The following is a 14,293-nucleotide window of genomic DNA, read 5'->3' as shown; positions in this document are numbered from 1 at the left end:
CAGGCACATGGGCTTCAATGGAGACGGTTCTGTTTTAATTCTACTTAAATACAAGTTAAGAAAACTAATACTTATGTTTGTTAAGCAAATTATGAAACCAAATTTCTTAAGATAATACATATCTGTGCAACATTAATTCAGTTTGTTAAAAATTGATGTAAAATCAACCGTGCACAAAGCTTTGGCTAGATGGAGACGGTCCTTAAGTAAAAGGGGGGACTTTGGAAAACAGTGTGATTCCTCAATTAAAAACACATACAGATAACCCGATTCTACAGATTCTGAAAATCCTCAATTTTGTTTAAATCATCTCATAAAAAATCAGGCAAATTCAAAAATTCTAGTAAAATTTATTTGTGACATACTGATAGGTAGTACTTACAATTTTGCCATTACTATAAATAATAATGAGAAAAAGATTAAGCAAGTGGTTATACAGAGAGCTTCTTTTGGCAACATCATAAATTTTGCATGTAAACTAAGGGAAATATTCATGTCCCATGTGATTTTGATGAACAGCTCAAAAGCATAATTAGACCAGGACTTTTCACTATCGCTCTCCCCATCTCGCACACTTGCTTGCCCACCAAATGTGAAATGTTCGCCTGTTCTCTCAAATGTGATGGTTGTTGAACTTATTTTTAGTGTCATTTGATAAGCTTCCCTGCTCGCAGAGAGACATCCCACTGACCCAGCCACTGGTCATTGTCTATACCAGTTCACATCAAAGCAGGCGCGCTTTGTCAGGTTTCGACTCGAATATCCATTTTGCATTTCATGTACAGTATCGAAAGTGACTGCATCATTCGAGCTTTTTTTCAGCTGCTGCTTTCTTCTCCCCCACAGTGTTTCCGCTCATACTGACATCATTTGGGATTGTCGTCTTGACAAGGCGGTTGGAAAAAAAATTCATTAAATATATTTTTTCTCAATGTTTGGGAAAGGGACTGTCGAAGCAAAATATAACTTGATTGTTTGGTTACAAACAAGGGTACCTTTTTTCTCTTTCACACGTAACCAGTGCAAAGTATGTTTTAAAAATCCAAGCGAAGCTTAAATAGTAATAGGTCATTCAATGTCAAAAAGCATAAAAAAGATGAGCAAAATCTTCACAGGCTGCTGCTTGCTGTTGCCTTTAATTATATTAATTAAACTTTGAAATTCTCATGCAAGAGAGTTGCTGGCTTGTGACACTGCAAAGCCCTTGGAGATTTGAAGAATGGGGGGATACCTGCCTATACAACCTTGGGTTATAACAGGGTTGCTCTGTTTTCTTATTTATTTGTTTAATAGAAGTAAGCAGATCAATGAGTGTGCTTTAATACGATGATGTGATATGCGCTACTGAACACAGGATTACAGCAATGGCAAAGCACCAGCCACTATGTCAGGCCTCAGAGCACCAATATCTCAATTTCTGCAGATCTTTGGTTATAGGCTGTGCTGCTGTAAGATAACGCTCTATTAATTTCCTTTCTCGGCACATAATGAAAGAAAGGTGTCTTCAAAAACTAAAGGGCAAAGTCTAGCTGATTCCCATACCTTGGGGCATCCTGTCTACATTTTGTCATGCGTGTGCACTTTTCAGTGGAAAATGACAAGATTTTCAGTCAGACGGCTCCCGTAAGGCATTGTAAAGTGGTGAAGTTGGAAAGATCTTGTAATGTGACATCGCCAAAAGGCAATGAACTTATGCACCGGGTAGGCCTGGTGGGATTGCTGCTCCGCCTGTGGCTAATAGACTGTATTTTGACAATACACTCTGTCTATTAAATCTGATTATCCAAAACAGCACATTACGGTCAGACTACATTCAGACTGGAAAAAAAGCTCAAAGTGACTTCGTGCCAAGAATCAATAGATTTTTTTTTGGGGGGGGGGGGGTGCGGCTCATGTTTACTTTCTGCCATTGCTGTACTGCCATTACTCTGGGCCAGTAGTTAAGGAGAGAAGCAACTCATCTGTTAAGTTATTTCCGCAGTTCTTGGTGGATTGAAGGGAAATCTGCATTGCTCTGGCTGCAGTTTTATGACAAGAATTAACAAAATGCACCATGAAGATGGTGTTTTTTTTCCAATCATTTTTATGGAAGATTATTGTTGTCCACTGGAAGTAGAGAATCCTTCACCATTCCTCCGTAGGTTACAGAAAATAAAGCATCAGGATTTTTACTGTGCCTGGACTCGGCTAAAGTCGATACAGCGGCCCTGCAAAGCAAAGGAAAAATAAAGTAAATGATCTAAAGAAACAAGTTTAGATATATATATATATATTTAATTTAATTGCTATTAACATACAAGTGGGAAAGTGAAATAGTTAGCACTCTTTAAACGTGCTAATTATCCTAATTGTTCCTCACCCACACTTTTTTTTAAATATTGATGTAATTGCAATAAATAATTCAGCCGCAAGAAGCAATACTCTTTCCAATGTTTTACAATATAGATAGAACTCCCATTAACTAATGTTACTTGTTACTGAGTTTTGTTGAGATACCATTACTTTATAGGCAACTGGAGCCTCCAGAAGTTAACAATAATTATACCATCATGTCCTGGATTGTTTTGTCACTTTTGCTGAATGCCACAGTTGGCTTTCCATCTGTGTCTCCACAGAAATATAAGTAAACACAAAAAGGCACAAAAGTAACAGCTACACAATAGAGGTGAAGACAACTTTTTGAAGGCTGGGTAATACAGCGCTGCCCTTTCAGCTCAGAGACCTGGCTTCAGATTGAGCCCAGGCTCACCTGATGGCTGCAAGGATCCTAACTGCTAACTGGGCAGGCTCAATATAGATCCTAGTGGGTATGTATACACAGCATTAAGGTTGTGATGTGCATCAACCCTCATTTATAGCATGAATTAGAAAGAATACAACAAACACAGGTGAGGAAAATTGAAGATGTGATACAGAAGCAGAAGGGGTCTTTTCAAATCTGGGCATTTTGGATTAGGCAGAAGAAAATTGACTCTGCATCTGACCCATGATACAATCATCCATTAGTGCTTGATATCAACATTAGATCCAAAAAAAGGTAAGAAAATGCCAATGCACCTTTTAATACTAAACTCATTGTTTAACAAAATAGTTTTTGGTTTTATTCATGAGTTTGAATGTTTTGTGTCTGAATTTGACTTTGAAAAGTAAAAGGAGTGAATTATTCCTGTATAGATTTCACATGGACGCGTGAATCTATTTATGGTAAATAAGAAATAGGTGCAGGAGTAGGCCATTTGGCCCCTCGAGCCTGCTCCATTCAATGAGATCATGGCTGATCTTCTACCTCAACTCCACTTTCCTGCACTATCCCCATATCCCTTGATTCTCATAATATCCAAAAATCTATCTATCCCTATCTTGAATATGCTCAACAACTGAGCTTGCACATCACTCTGGGGTAGAGAATTCCAAAGATTTACAACCCGTTGAGTGAAGAAATTTCTCCTCATATCAGTCCTAAATGGCCGACACCTTATTCTGAGACTGTGACCCCTGGTTCTGGAGTCCCCAGCCAGGGGAAACATCCTCCCTGCATCTACCCTGTCAAGCCCTGTAAAATATAAGTATCCCTATAATGGCCATAGCTCGTACTGAGGACGATAAGTTCAATGTATTGTAACCATTTTCTGAACAATACAAACTTGCCTAGCCCACCCACTCTAATGAATAAGAGACCGACCTTGAAAGAGAGAAAAAAATAATTTTAGGCCAAACACATTGGCCCGGAATTTGTGGTAGGTAATGATGGTGAACTACCAGCATTTGGTGTTATTACCCCTTTAGACCCAGCCGCAACTTCAGGATTTAGCGCATGCGCATCTAAATGTGGAAATCCTGAATGGCGTTTAGCCATTCACTGCTCCGACACAGCCTGTGCTGTGGCCCCTCCATAGCCGGAAATCCATGTAATCAATGAAACTAAAGACAACTTGGGCTTTTCTGCAGTAATATCACTGTTAAATACCCCATTAAATGTTAAGGCTTGTTGGGATAGGTGTAACTGGGGTTTTAACAGCGCATTGACTGCTAAACAAATGTTCTGGCCCTGGAAAACTTATTTTTATATTTGTGGAGTGTCAAGTTTCTCTGTTATGATAAAAAAAATTACAATTTTTAAAAAACTTTACATTTTTCTCAAAGTTTGTTCATGATATTTGAGCTTCTACCTTATCCTCATGTGAAAGTTCCAATCTTTATTTTACTCTCTCTAACTCTTTTAAAAGTCTGGATAAAAGCAGCTTCTTATTATAAAGATACTGCATACGATTGGCTGATGTGGCAAATATAGTATTTGAATAATGGCATTTCTGTACATCCATAGGCAGATATATGCACAAATAATTTGCTAATTATTGTTGTAGAAATATATATCCTATAATTTCCTTCTTTATTGTCTTAACCTTGGCCAAGATAAATTTTATATTAAAATATCAATTACATGCATGACAGCAAACAGATTGGGGATTAGTGGGAAACTTTTAAAACCAAACTAAGCAAAGCTCTTCTATACAGAACAGGCAGATCATTTTTTACATGTGCAACCTTAAGATACATGTGGAGAAGTAAATGTTTATCTTCAACACATGGGTGGCAATCTATCAGAGCAGACTGTCGCCCATTATGGAACCCATCCAGAATAGAGCAGGTTCTACAATGACCAGGATAGTGGCCACGTGGTGCCGATGCAAACTTACCCAATGGTGTCTGCTGTCAGCAATTCCACAGATATCAATGTACACAAGCACTGCTTTCCCCTGCCACAAATGACAACCTCACAGTGGCTGTATATCAATCATCCTGAAACATTTGACGTTACAAATAAAGGTTGAAGGAACAGAAGGGTAAATACCAAGGGAAGGCATTAGAACCTTGCCCCTCACCCGGCATCGCAGTCTTCCACCATGGAACTCCAACACCTCATACATGGAGCTGCTCTTCAGGATCCATGCTGTCACCATTCTGAATTTGGCAGATGCCAAACAGTTAAATAAATAGTTTAAGCTGTCCTTCCAATTTGAGCTCTGGAAAGTTGAGAACATGCCCTCTTTTAATACGAGAAAGGAAAATGATGCATTGGAGCCAAATCCTAACTGTTTGCATTTCCAAATTGATTAATATAGGTTGTCCGACAGGATCAGTAACCCAAGATGAAGATGGATTGGAGTTTGGTCTCTATGAACTGACATAAAACTGTCAATGATGGCAATTATGGCACATACAGGACTGTATAATTTTGCAATGTCATCAATAGTGCAGATCACAAAAATAACTGAATGGCTTCTGGCAATGCAAACCGCATTTATGGCACTATAGAAGCAGTCAAGAAGTACCAAAACCCCAAGCTATAAAGCATTGCCATTGAGACCAATAATACTAAAACAGCTAATGGAACAGTTCTCCTTACATTGATCACTTTTATCATGCTACTGCAGAAATTAGAACAAAAACTCTTGCCATTATTAAGTTATATAGCAATAGAACTGATCCAGCATTCCCCATGATTCCAATGGAAAATAAAAATGCTTAATGAGACCATTTGGTCGTGACCTCTCTCGGCAGTTGAAGGGAAACAAGTGGGACCTATAACGGGTACACCACAACATTCCTTCCAGGCAGAGGGATTGAAAATTGAGCTTAAGAGTAACTCCCAGTAAGGATTGATCAACATCATTTCAAGACCCTTTGAAGTCCATGGGTGTAATGCACAACATACTCAATTTAGATATCTATCATGGAGGCAAGTCATTGCAGCTATGTGAAGATTCAGCATTTGAACTTACAGCGCAATACCCTTTAAGTCCCATATGAAGTTGGGTATAAAAGCAGAGGAGCCAAACAAATTTAGCATCCTTAATTGTCAAGAAAGAGCCCATTTACTTTATGAATTGCCAGGCAAACAACTCATCAACCAGCACTGCTAATTATCATACCTCCCCAACATACTAATCTTTTCAACCGTATGGCATTAAGTGAACACCTAAGTTTCATGGATCAAGTGCCGAGCAAGATATATAGGCTAAAACATGACAGTTGAAAATTACATCCAAGTAAAGATTGCAATTGTATTTATTATAAACATGTCTATGATTTTGATACATGCCGTGCACAAAGAAAATTTTTCATGTGGGCATCTTGGGAAGATGGAATATCAGTTGTCATACACAAAACTTGATTCTACAGGAGCCAGCAAATTTCCTGGATATGTCATATGAAAGGCACTGAGAATTCAGGCCACATGAGGTCATACATCTTATTGCAGTTCAAAAGTCAACAAATCGAGAGGAGTTCTTCAGTCCATAGTAATTCTAAGCATCACCAAGCATAGGCTCCAGTTCTTTCTTTTGCACCCACAGTACATCTCTGACAGTAATTTCTGTCCTAGAGATGGAGTATGTAAATCAGGGGGCAATCCATCCCTCGGAATGCTTGTTAACTCACCAACTTCACATAATGTTGAGTAACTCCTCCTCATTCAGACACAGCATTAGGTGAAACTTTCAATTACGGCAGGGTTGTAAAATAGGCGGCAGTGGATCGTCTGGCTGTTGTACACCCCTCCTGATTTTTTTCTCCATTTAAAAAAAATCATCAACAATATCTGAACTTTAAGTACACCTCCTCGACTCTCCTTCCTCTTTAGGATAGGCTTCACTCTATCAGATTGGGTAGCTCAAACTCAGAATCCCAAGAGGGCAGAATCCCCAGAGGGACAACTTCGATCCCTCGACTGTTCCTATTCACACTCAAAGAACTACCCTACTTGTAACTCAAATTAAATACCATTATGTTCATTCAACACCATAATGGAGCGATGTGAGCAAAATTTTGGTGAGGGAGGCATCCCTCTCAACATGCGGAGAAAGTACAAACTATTGGCAGTGTACTGCAGATACCATCAATGCTGTCTCCCCATTCTTAGAACCCTGACAGGAAGTCCAGAAGTTAAGGAGACATTCAAAGATAATGCATGAATATTACTACAAAGCTGCAGTACAGGACACACAAACATGATGGAACATTGCAAATGTAAAATATATATCTAAAAAATCACTGTAATGACTTGGAGAAAGATTAACAAGGTCACAGCAAGCAAGATATTAGATGTGAAAATAGCATGGTATGCAAATAACATTATGTATATGCCATGAGAAAGTGAATGTCGGGTAGGAAAGAATTTCCATCAGACAAATCACTGTTCCAAAACCCACTACACTTAAGTTTAAAGGAAAAACTCACACATAATAAAAGGCCACAGCAATGCAACAGGTGGTAAACCCAGATCTGATGGGGCACACATTATATGAGCAAACAATGGTGAATTTATTTGAAAGGAAGAATTTGTAACTCATTGAATCTGTGGAGATTTGAGGGCAGAAGAAAACGAATGGTAGATACCAGATTAAAAAGAAATTTTATGATTTGTAAAATATGTTAAATTAACATAAGGATGCACACTGATTATGTACAAGTGCATAACTGTGCACCCGAGTCTCATCGCCGAGAGCATTCAGAAATCCAGCGCAGGCAGCGGAAAGAGTGTGCGGCAAACCAGTCCCACCCACCCCTTCCCTCAACGACTATCTGACCCACCTGTGACAGAGACTGTGGTTCTCGTATTGAACTGTTCAGCCACCTAAGAACTCATGTTAAGAATGGAAGCAAGTCTTCCTCGATTCCAAGGGACTTCCCATGATGATGATGCATGTAATGACAATGCAATACAGGACCCAAATGGATAAGTGTGCTTATATATTCATATTATTTCTGCTTTTGTCATATAGCAAGAACACAGTGGAGCACTGAAGAACATCATCCCTACCTGACGCAAACACCATTCCAATAGGGCATGAGATGTGACTATGATGAGACTGCGCAGAGTGAGACATTAAGCAGAGATACTGGGGTAGTGGTTGAAGACACTTTCTCCCTATTTAAAACTAAAATCTGCCAGTAGCCAGAAGAATTAAACAAATGTCAAGCAATTACCTCTATTGAGAAATTTGGTGACAATTCCTGTCTCTGAATGAATAACTGCAACCTTCACATGTGTTCTGGACAATATGGAAAAATCCTCACATCCAGTGATACCACTGTACGGTACAAGTCAAACTATAATATAATATTAAGATAGAGAGGCATCTCACCTAGAAACCTTATCTGCTACTGGTCAGAGGGTCAGTATGTTATGTTGTATGGGGGTAGAGACTTTGTGGGTCTGATTTCAAGTGAAGGTTGCTAGAGTTACAAGATCATATTCAGTGCTTATTTACATCCTTGAACATGACATTGGAAGATGGGCTGGGTAGTGTAGAGGAATTCCACACGAGTGATATCATGGTTACAGTCTTCCATTGAGCATGTGGAAACAGTAATGGTATGTGCACTGGAGACCCACTTACACAGACCATAAATACAGGAGCGAGATCTCTTATGAAAGTTCTCTGTGCCACTATGATGGCTTTTGGGTCAAAACTCTATGATACAGTCATATCTGGCTTCAATTATAGGTATGGTAGCATAGTGGTTATGATACTGGACTGGCAACCCTGCTTTCGTTTAAAACCCACCATGGAAAGATGTGAATTTGGTCACATGTAAAGCTGGGATGTGGATGAAATGATCATGAAAGCTACTGGATTATTGTAAACAGCCAAATGGCTGTCAACGCTACTCGCACTTGTATTTGGTAGCTCAGCCTTTGGGAGGGTAGGGCAGGAATTCCAGCAAGGCTCCCATGATTTAAAGCCATCTTGCACCTCTGAAATGGGAAGTGCCTTTGTTGAATGTTAAAATAGAGAGCTGCCTCTGCCTGAAAATATCTGTGGCTAGAGTTCCCCAGTTTCTCTGACAGTGTTGTGGAGGTCTTGGTGGAGGAGGAAAGAACTGTTGTTCGCTGCAGACAGACATGGAGTGCCCTGCCAGACAGTCCGGCAACAGTAGGCAGAGATCGCAGAGCATGTGAATGCCAGGAGTCTCTCACAATATACCTGGCAGTAATGTAGGAAGAAATTCAATGATTTGCCAGAGCTACTAAGGTAAGACTTCTATTAAGAGCTTTCTCACAAGCAGCCAACCTCTGACTGATGGTCTGCATGAAAGAGAGTCAGAATTAAGGACTGTGACAGGGTGAAGCCATCATAATGACTGTCAAAATCTTGGGCACAGACCTGCATGTCACTGCACACCAGCTGCACCTTCAGGGAATGGACGCCCTTCCTGTTCACATATACTCCAGTGTCTTGTGTTGCAGCACACAAGCCAAAGCATACACGTGTGCAATCGATGATGCCCTGCATCTGGGGGAAGGCTGCAATCCTGGCAAAGCCCAGAGCCCTGTCTTCCAGCTTTGTAGCCTTCATAGGGAAGGAGATGGAGTCATTGGCTCTGGCGAACAGCACATCTGGCTCTCACTTGATGCAGGCATGCACAGTAGATCGACTAATTTTGCTAATGTCAACTTCTGTAGCCTGGAATGATCCCAAGGCCGAAAAAAATCAGGGCCAATTACTTTCAGAACCACAGGCAAAGATGAGTGTTACCTGGTGCTGGGGTGCACTTGATGCTCTGTTTCAGCCTTTCTGGTAAAGCAGAGCTTCCTATCTTACTGGACCTCACTAAACTGCAGGTATGAAGTTCTTGGTCTGTTCACACTAGTGGGGTGTGGCCTCCTGTGGGTTTCCCTGCTTCTGCCTTTCCTTCTTGCAGCTTCAAGCAACTGGACTCTTTCCTGCTTTTCCTCCTCCTCTTCCTCCAGACACATGACATCCCAATCACCATACCCACAGAGTCAACCAGAAGCCCATGGTCCAAATTTCACTATAGTCTCAGCCAGATACTTTCTGAAACGTTTAATACCAGCTTATTCGTATCTACTTCTTTTGTTAACATTTATGAAAACTCTTCTGAAACAAATGTGTTTATAGAAACAATTTGCATGGGCAAAATCTCCTTTGTTCACTTCACACTCAATCCAAACATTTTTACTACGATTAGCAAAAGAAAGAAAATGTATCTCCGTGTTGTCCACATCGGAATAAAATGTCTTCCCCAAACTAATTACATTTAATTATAGTTGTATTGTTTTTTTGAATGAGATTAGGCTTTAGATTAGCAATGTTTGTGACTGTATTCCAGGGTGACTTTAAAATACTACTGCAGGTCAATATCAAATATAATTACAAACCCATAATAGATGCCATGGTTTTCCAATTTACTTGCGTTACTATTCTTATACTACATATATATAGGGGATGATAATAAGGTGGCAGGCACATGGTGTGCATCTGCTCCCCAGAAAATGAGGCCAAAGTGGTGGGGGGGGGGGGGGTGAGGGATGGGGTGGGGTGATCGTCACATTATTGGCCCCAAAATGTCCCATTTGTATCTTGTAGCTAGGGTTCTTTTGTAATTAATGTAAAATCTGTGTATATTTTCAAGTGGTTTAAATATAAAGGGAGTGAGTTGTACAACTGTGTGGTTTGGATTGTTTTAATCTGAACTGGAATATTTAAATTGTGGAGTGTTCAAGTCTGCTTTCTGCAATCATTTTACTTTTGTGACTTTTATTCAGTGCAAAGATTTCAAGTAAATTCAAAATGGTTCTAATCAGAGAAATATGTTAAACAGAGTGCTTTTAAATGAACAAAGCCTTGTGTTGGGTGGGTGATTGTGACAGAAGTTTCTTAGTACAGCTGCGAAGGAAGACAGGATGTGGGTTTTAATTGATTCAGCAATATCCTTGCCAGCGGAAGTTTATTAACCTTTTCTTGTCTGCTACTAGATTTGGCAATAAACTTCCTTAAAAATTACTGACACAATTCCACCTCTGTGTTCTAAATGTTTCAGTCATACAAGGACACCCATTATGGTGCAGCAGCGAGAACTAAAAATAAAATGATCGGCTTCTTTGGAATGCAAATGTATCACTTTTTTCTGATGGTAGATAACTAGGAGATGCTAGCTGCAGATGTTTCCTGTTTGATGCACTGCTGCGATTCTTAACTGCTGTTTCTTGATTTCATCAAAGCAAATGCACGTCACTGCCATGTAACAGCTCTGGGCACAGGCACTTGCTGTTTCAAACCTATTTTCAGCTAGCTGCCATTAGATTGGCCACGGCTACCTCACAGAAGGTACAGCAGACACAGATGGCACTAGTGCATGAATGTGATCGAGGCAGATTTTCAGCATAGGGAGTACAGATCCAACAGGTTCCAAATGACTGCAACTCTTTCCAAGGATTACCAAGGTTAAAAAAATGATAAACCCAGGATCTTGTCTGGAGGGCGGGGGGGGGGGGGGGGAAACTAACTGAAAATGTTATGAATTAATTGCTAAAAGTATTTTACTCCACACAAAAGACAGCATTCAGTGTACTCAGATCAAGAATGTAACTGGACCAAGTTGTTGATGTCAGGGTGTGGAATCCAGATGTGACTTTATGCTGCAAGAATGTATTTTCTTACAAATAATGCTCCTTTTTGAATGTTATGCATTGAGAGAATCCAATCTCCGATCTAACTCTAGGGGGGAGAAATTCGGTCGCGTCTCATTTGGGGCGGTATTCCAGGCGGAGCGTTAATTTTAGCGCCTTGAAAAGATTGTGCCCACTGTCCAGATATTCGTCAGAATCGGATAAAGAGCTGACAGGGGCGCTAAATCAGCCGTTGCACACCAGAGCTGGGGGGGGCCATAACGAAAGTTTAGTCAGTAAATTTGGCGGACCCATTGCGCATGTGCGGAACTCCGAGTCAGATCCCGGGAACTGCCAAGTCTGAAAGGGGCGGCAACTCAACTATAAGTATGTGCACTTCAAGACTCTCATTCACCTGAGACCGGGAGCTTGGATGCCGCAAGCAGGTCAATAACGTGTGCACCGCTTCTCAGACACGGCCACTGGGGCGACCATGGAGGCTGTGGAACAGCGCCAAGATGCCCTGCTGCCCGGAGGGGGACGAAGGCCAACCCGAGAGTGTTCAGGAGGCTGTGGCAGGAGGCAGCACAACTTGTCTCTGCCTGTGACACAGTGCCACTCAATGTTGGAAAAAAATCAATGACCTGACTAGTGTCGTCAGGGTGAGTACCTGTTACATTATCCTTGCAATGCCTTTATGTGAGCCTCACTGCTTGACACTGCCCACACCTTCTCTATCTGTACAGACCATGGTCCTTGTTGCTGTAGACACACTCAAAGCTAACCCTTACAAAACACGCCCCGCCCATCCAAGCATCTCTCACCTTCTAGCTCCCAACTCAGCCTGAGGACACCAACAACACCTTTTAACTCTCCATATGCAGTCACGGGCCTTCAGCCTCATACTTACTCATAGCTCCTTGTGCCCAGAGCCCAACTTTTACACATCCACTGTGAGCTGCCATGCAGGCTGAGATGCAGACATTCACACTTCGCGACATTAGTAGTGAGTCAATTGCTACAGACAGATGTTGCACATCAGTAGCTACAGCACCAAAGACAACCTCTTGTTTTGCTCATTGCAGGCCCAGCTCGCCCACAACATGCGAGAGCAGGAGCGGATGGGAGGAGGGAAGCCAGACCTCCAGGACCTCAGCGCCATTGAGGAGTGAGTGTCTGACCTCAAGGGCTCAGCAGTCGGAATGGTGGCAACCGGACACTGGTGATTTGTCAATGAGAAGTCTGTTTTCTGCGATACCCCTCACCCTTCATCCCACATCCTTACAACATGTATCTACAAAATAACGATGTCCCCTCCTTCTTGCTTTCCTGCCCCCTCCCCAACTGTTACCCACACTTGTGTTGCTTTGTGCTTACAGATGATGAATCAAATGAGCCGCAGCCTGCCTGTCAGCCAGCGTCCTCACACGAGGGGGAGGATGAGGAGGATGTCGGGACGTGTGTGGTCACCAACCTGATCCCAGTACCGCAAGTGGGGACACCAGCTCGGTGGAGGACACCACCAACTTCCAGGGCTTCCCAGATGCTGATGCTCTTGAACCCAGTGGCCTGCAGCAACGCGAGGGGAAGATCGGGGACCAGCTCTCCAGACGGCAAGTCGGCCCAGTAGTCCTGCTAAGAGTCAGGTGGGTGAGGACCTTGATTGGGAGCCTCTGAACAGGGGGTCATCGCAGATGCACTGTGAGATTATGGGTGCATTGGGGAGTGTGCCACGGAGTGTGAATGCACTTGTTGTGAGTGTGGCTGAGGCCGCCTCTAGCATGGGCCGTGCCTTTCAGCAATCCACTAAGACCAAGCATGTCTGTCTAGACTGGTAAGCATTTCAGCCACTCCCTGCGTTCGTTCAGTCTCAGAGTGATGCCATGCAAGCTGTGTCTGCCGCTATCATCTCTGTCTTCACCACAGTTGGACGGGGAACAGACGGTGCCACAGCAGGTCAGGCAGAATATTATCTGAATGGTGGCAGATTAGGAAAAGGGAGGTGCAACGAGACCTAGGTGTCATGGTACATCAGTCATTGAAAATTGGCATGCAGGTACAGCAGGCGGTGAAGACGACAAATGGTATGTTAGCCTTCATAGCTAGGGGATTTGAGTATAGGAGCAGGGAGGTCTTACTGCAGTTGTACAGGGCCGGGGTGAGGCCTCACCTGGGATAGTGTGTTCAGTTTTGGTCTCCTCATCTGAGGAAGGACGTTCTTGCTATTGAGGGAGTGCAGCGAAAGTTCACCAGACTGATTCCTGGGATGGCAGCACTGACATATGAGGAGAAACTGGATCGACTGGGCCTGTATTCACTGGAGTTTAGAAGAATAAGGGGGGATCTCATAGAAACATATCAAATTCTGACGGGACTGGACAGGTTAGATGCAGGAAGAATGTTCCCGATGTTGGGGAAGTCCAGAACCAGGGGACATAGTCTAAGGATAAGGAGTAAGCCATTTAGGACTGGGATGAGGAGAAACTTTTTCACTCAGAGAGTTGTTAACCTGTGGAATTCCCTACCGCAGAGAGTTTTTGATGCCAGTTCATTGGATATATTCAACAGAGAGTTAGATATGGCCCTTAGATATGGCCCTCACGGCTAAAGGGATCAAGGGGTATGGAGAGAAAGCAGGAAAGGGGTACTGAAATGAATGATCAGCCATGACCTTATTGAATGGTGGTGCAGGCTCGAAGGGCCGAATGGCCTACTCCTGCCCCTATTTTCTATGTTTCTAATCTATGGGGGCACATTTTTCTCCTAATGCTCTGGCACCACCCCAGAGGAGTGGCAGTGTGCTGCTGGAAATGGAAGTCCATTCCACCTGGACAGAGCCTGTGTGACGTTGCAGATGCAGCGATGTGCTGTGAATTG

At 42.3% G+C, this 14,293-nt stretch overlaps 1 protein-coding gene across 3 annotated transcripts in view; it reads right to left on the bottom strand.

Moving 5' to 3' along the window:
• Nucleotides 1-349: 349 nt before the first annotated feature.
• antxr2a (ANTXR cell adhesion molecule 2a) overlaps nucleotides 350-14,293 on the bottom strand; it is a 372,665-nt gene continuing 358,721 nt past the window's right edge. For all 3 annotated transcript variants that reach the window (XM_070871068.1, XM_070871074.1, XM_070871081.1), the window contains one exon: nucleotides 350-2,207. In XM_070871068.1, coding sequence (XP_070727169.1) covers nucleotides 2,169-2,207 — 39 coding nt within the window. In that variant the 3' untranslated portion in view covers nucleotides 350-2,168. The remainder of the gene's footprint in view (nucleotides 2,208-14,293) is intronic.

The sequence above is a fragment of the Pristiophorus japonicus genome, chromosome 2, assembly GCF_044704955.1.
Source record: "Pristiophorus japonicus isolate sPriJap1 chromosome 2, sPriJap1.hap1, whole genome shotgun sequence".
Classification (NCBI taxonomy): domain Eukaryota; kingdom Metazoa; phylum Chordata; class Chondrichthyes; family Pristiophoridae; genus Pristiophorus; species Pristiophorus japonicus.
This window is presented reverse-complemented; position numbering and strand designations above follow the sequence as displayed.